The sequence below is a fragment of the Tachysurus fulvidraco genome, chromosome 4 (assembly GCF_022655615.1).
Source record: "Tachysurus fulvidraco isolate hzauxx_2018 chromosome 4, HZAU_PFXX_2.0, whole genome shotgun sequence".
In the NCBI taxonomy this organism is placed as follows: Eukaryota; Metazoa; Chordata; class Actinopteri; order Siluriformes; family Bagridae; genus Tachysurus; species Tachysurus fulvidraco.
In genome coordinates this window covers 29725073-29730096 of record NC_062521.1, presented here as the reverse complement: position 1 = coordinate 29730096, position 5024 = coordinate 29725073, and the positions used below count along the sequence as shown (strand labels likewise).

Here is a 5024-nt window from a genome sequence, read left to right as displayed (position 1 = left end):
GAAAGAAAGAAAGAAAGAAAGAAAAACAAAGATACATAAAGCAAGAACCGGAGCAAATGAGAGTGAAGACTTGGAAAGTAAAAACAAAAGAGAAGAGAAAGAAGAAGAAAACAAAGTGAACGGTAAGAAAAAGGAACTGAGACAGCAGAGAAAAGAAAAGAAAGAGAGAGTGTTTAAACACCTGTATTTGTTTTTGTTCTCTCATGCACTCATCCCTCTTGTGGAATAACGACAGATGAGGTGAATGTGGTCATGTGACCCACTGAAGATCATCACATGAGGAGTAAGAAGGTTTTTAAACAGCGCATCTTTAACACTTTATAAAGGTTAATAAACACCAGCGCTCAGTGTTTCAGCAGGACGGTAATAAATGTCCTCTCTGTCCTTCAGCAGATTCTCACTATGTGGTGACTCCTGTTCTACCTGTGAGTGAGACTGTGGAGAAGCTTCCAGAAGGTTCTCCACCATTAAACACCACTCATTTAGCGCACTGAGTCTTTACTGGCTAATATCAATTCAGATTCATTGGATAGTGTTGGTGTTGGTGTGTATGATGGTGTTAGAGAATGTTGGTGTTGGTGTGTATGATGGTGTTAGAGAATGTTGGTGTGTATGATGGTGTTAGAGAATGTTGGTGTGTATGATGGTGTTAGAGAATGTTGGTGTTGGTGTGTATGATGGTGTTAGAGAATGTTGGTGTGTATGATGGTGTTAGAGAATGTTGGTGTTGGTGTGTATGATGGTGTTAGAGAATGTTGGTGTTGGTGTGTATGATGGTGTTAGAGAATGTTGGTGTTGGTGTGTATGATGGTGTTAGAGAATGTTGGTGTTGGTGTGTATGATGGTGTTAGAGAATGTTGGTGTTGGTGTGTATGATGGTGTTAGAGAATGTTGGTGTTGGTGTGTATGATGGTGTTAGAGAATGTTGGTGTTGGTGTGTATGATGGTGTTAGAGAATGTTGGAGTGTATGATGGTGTTAGAGAATGTTGGTGTTGGAGTGTATGATGGTGTTAGAGAATGTTGGTGTGTATGATGGTGTTAGAGAATGTTGGAGTGTATGATGGTGTTAGAGAATGTTGGTGTGTATGATGGTGTTAGAGAATGTTGGAGTGTATGATGGTGTTAGAGAATGTTGGTGTGTATGATGGTGTTAGAGAATGTTGGAGTGTATGATGGTGTTAGAGAATGTTGGTGTGTATGATGGTGTTAGAGAATGTTGGTGTGTATGATGGTGTTAGAGAATGTTGGTGTGTATGATGGTGTTAGAGAATGTTGGTGTGTATGATGGTGTTAGAGAATGTTGGAGTGTATGCTGGTGTTAGAGATGTTGGAGTGTATGATGGTGTTTGAGATTGTTGGTGTGTATGATGGTGTTAGAGAATGTTGGTGTGTATGATGGTGTTAGAGAATGTTGGTGTGTATGATGGTGTTAGAGAATGTTGGTGTGTATGATGGTGTTAGAGAATGTTGGTGTGTATGATGGTGTTAGAGAATGTTGGTGTGTATGATGGTGTTAGAGAATGTTGGAGTGTATGATGGTGTTAGAGAATGTTGGTGTGTATGATGGTGTTAGAGAATGTTGGTGTGTATGATGGTGTTAGAGAATGTTGGTGTGTATGATGGTGTTAGAGAATGTTGGAGTGTATGATGGTGTTAGAGAATGTTGGAGTGTATGATGGTGTTAGGCATGTGGGTGTATGTGGTTAGAGAATGTTGGTGTGTATGATGGTGTTAGAGAATGTTGGTGTGTATGATGGTGTTAGAGAATGTTGGAGTGTATGATGGTGTTAGAGAATGTTGGAGTGTATGATGGTGTTAGAGAATGTTGGTGTGTATGATGGTGTTAGAGAATGTTGGTGTGTATGATGGTGTTAGAGAATGTTGGTGTGTATGATGGTGTTAGAGAATGTTGGAGTGTATGATGGTGTTAGAGAATGTTGGAGTGTATGATGGTGTTAGAGAATGTGGGTGTGTATGATGGTGTTAGAGAATGTTGGTGTGTATGATGGTGTTAGAGAATGTTGGTGTGTATGATGGTGTTAGAGAATGTTGGTGTTTATGATGGTGTTAGAGAATGTGGGTGTGTATGATGGTGTTAGAGAATGTTGGTGTTTATGATGGTGTTAGAGAATGTTGGAGTGTATGATGGTGTTAGAGAATGTTGGTGTGTATGATGGTGTTAGAGAATGTTGGAGTGTATGATGGTGTTAGAGAATGTTGGAGTGTATGATGGTGTTAGAGAATGTTGGTGTGTATGATGGTGTTAGAGAATGTTGGTGTGTATGATGGTGTTAGAGAATGTTGGAGTGTATGATGGTGTTAGAGAATGTTGGTGTGTATGATGGTTTTAGAGAATGTTGGAGTGTATGATGGTGTTAGAGAATGTTGGAGTGTATGATGGTGTTAGAGAATGTTGGAGTGTATGATGGTGTTAGAGAATGTTGGTGTGTATGATGGTGTTAGAGAATGTTGGAGTGTATGATGGTGTTAGAGAATGTTGGTGTGTATGATGGTGTTAGAGAATGTTGGAGTTTTATGCTGGTGTTAGAGCAATGTTGGGTGTTTTCTGATTTGTTATGTTAGAGAATGTGGGTGTGTATGATGGTTGTTAGAGAATGTTGGAGGTGTATGATGTGTGTTAGAGAATGTTGGAGTGTCTTGAATGGTGTTAGAGAATGTTGGTGTTGTTATGATGGTTGTTAGAGCATTGTTGGTGTGTATGATGGTGTTTGTAGAGAATGTTGGCTAGTGTATGAATGGGTAGTTAGTAGAATGTTGTTTTTTGTGTATGATGGTGTTAGAGAATGTTGGAGTGTATGATGGTGTTAGAGAATGTTGGAGTGTATGATGGTGTTAGAGAATGTTGGAGTGTATGATGGTGTTAGAGAATGTTGGCGAGTATGATGGTGTATGATGGTGTATGATGGTGAACTGCTGGTGTTTGACGTTGAAATGCTGGTGTTTGGTGTTAATGTTTTGTTGGTGGATATCAGTGTTTGATGGTGAAACTCATATTCCTTGGAAGATGTTGGTGTTTGATGGTGAATGTTGGTGTTTGATGGTGAATGTTGGTGTTTGATGGTGAATGTTGGTGTTTGATGGTGAATGTTGGTGTTTGATGGTGGATGTTGGTGTTTGATGGTACATGATTGTGCTCGATGGTGAAAAGTTTATGTTTTGAGGGAGAATGTTGGTGTTTGAGGCAGAATGTTGGTGTTTGATGGTGGATGTTGGTGTTTGATGGTGGATGTTGGTGTTTGAGGGAGAATGTTGGTGTTTGATGGTGGCTGTTAGTGTTTGAGGGAGAATGTTGGTGTTTGGTGGTGGATGTTGGTGTTTGATGGTGGATGTTGGTGTTTGAGGGAGAATGTTGGTGTTTGATGGTGGATGTTAGTGTTTGAGGGAGAATGTTGGTGTTTGATGGTGGATGTTAGTGTTTAATGGTAAATGATTTTGATATGCTGGTGTTTGATATGGTTGTGTTTAATGGTAAATGTCACTGCTTGGTGTTGAAATGTTGGTGTTTGAGAGTGAGAGTGTTTGAGAGAGTTAAACACACCCACCTCCTTCATTGTCCTTGCCGTCTGCGCAGAGGGTTTCCATGGCGACGTCACAGCCAGCCCCCCTCCAGCCAGGCTGGCAAACACAGTGCCATCCATTCTGATCCAGTGTGCAGCGGCCATTACTGTTACACAGACCTGGGCATCCCTCTGCAGAAACACACACACACACACACACACACACACACACACACACACACACACACACACACACACACACACACACACACACACACACACACACACACAGAGAGTTATACACACAGTTATACACACAAATAGGGAGGGTTCTGTTTGTGTAGGGTGTTAGGGGGAGTTAAACAAATTAAAAACACATATATATGTAGTGTGTGTGTGTGTGTGTGTGTGTGTGTGTGTGTGTGTGTGTGTGTGTGTGTGTGTGTGTGTGTGTGTGTGTGTGTGTGTGTGTGACGGAAGAGCAGAACTCAGGAACAGGTACACATTCATATAGTTGCAAAATGAGAGAGGTCAAAGGTGAACACAGAGTGACACTGGACTTCTCACAGGCCTTGTGAGATGCACGACGGCTGTAAATTCACATGAACGTTAAAAAAACACCTCTTCGTCACCTTCATCATCATCACCTTCATCATCGTCATCACCTTCACCTTCATCATCATCATCATCATCATCTTTCCCACATTATCTGAGGCAAAGTCTCAGACTCTGATGAATTAAACTAGAATGATATAACTTTAAAATCCGAATAAAAGATTCCTACATGATCACAGAGTGAAGCACAAACATATGGGGTCAGAATTGTTTCGTTATTCTGAATAAATACACTATGATCCACAAATAAATATAAAGAGTTTCACAAATATTTTTACAAATTTCACAAAAAGAAATGAAATTCACAAATAAATAAAATGGGATTTGTAAATAAAAAATATTTATAAATTGTATTTATTTGCGAATTGCTTCCTGCTCATTAGTGAATCGCGTTCTGTGCATTTGTGGATTTGAAACATTTCTAACGTCAAGACGTGCACAAGAATCCACAAATAGGTGACTCCGCCCACCGTCTACTCCAGCCAATCGGACAACGGTCTCGTGGCGCTGACCAATCTAGGCACGGTCTACCTCAAACCAATCACGTTCTGATCTACTCGCACTATCACAGTGTAATATGTGCTGCAAAATACGATTAAAAAAAAACCAAATAAAAAACATTAGTCGCAGATTCGAGCCCAATCTGGTCACCCTGTATGGACTGTAGCAGCACTAAGGGTTAGTTCAGTTCTGCTTTCTTTGGAAACGATTTCAGCATCATCAATGGGTCCAGTGGTGGTGTGAAGAGCGAGTAAATCAGAACGTGATTGGCTGGAGTAGACGGTGGGCGGAGTCACCTACTTGTGGGTTCTTGTGCACGTCTTGTTAGAAATGTTTCAAATCCACAAATGCACAGAACGCGATTCACTAATGAGCAGGAAGCAATTCGC

The 5024-nt window shown here is 40.6% G+C and overlaps 1 protein-coding gene across 1 annotated transcript in view; it reads right to left on the bottom strand.

The window, feature by feature from the left end:
* The window catches only part of tenm3 (teneurin transmembrane protein 3), a 107292-nt gene that overhangs the window by 48140 nt on the left and 54128 nt on the right, over window positions 1–5024 (bottom strand). Inside the window, exon 13 of the mRNA XM_047812596.1 lies at window positions 3559–3711. Coding sequence (XP_047668552.1) covers window positions 3559–3711 — 153 coding nt within the window. The remainder of the gene's footprint in view (window positions 1–3558; window positions 3712–5024) is intronic.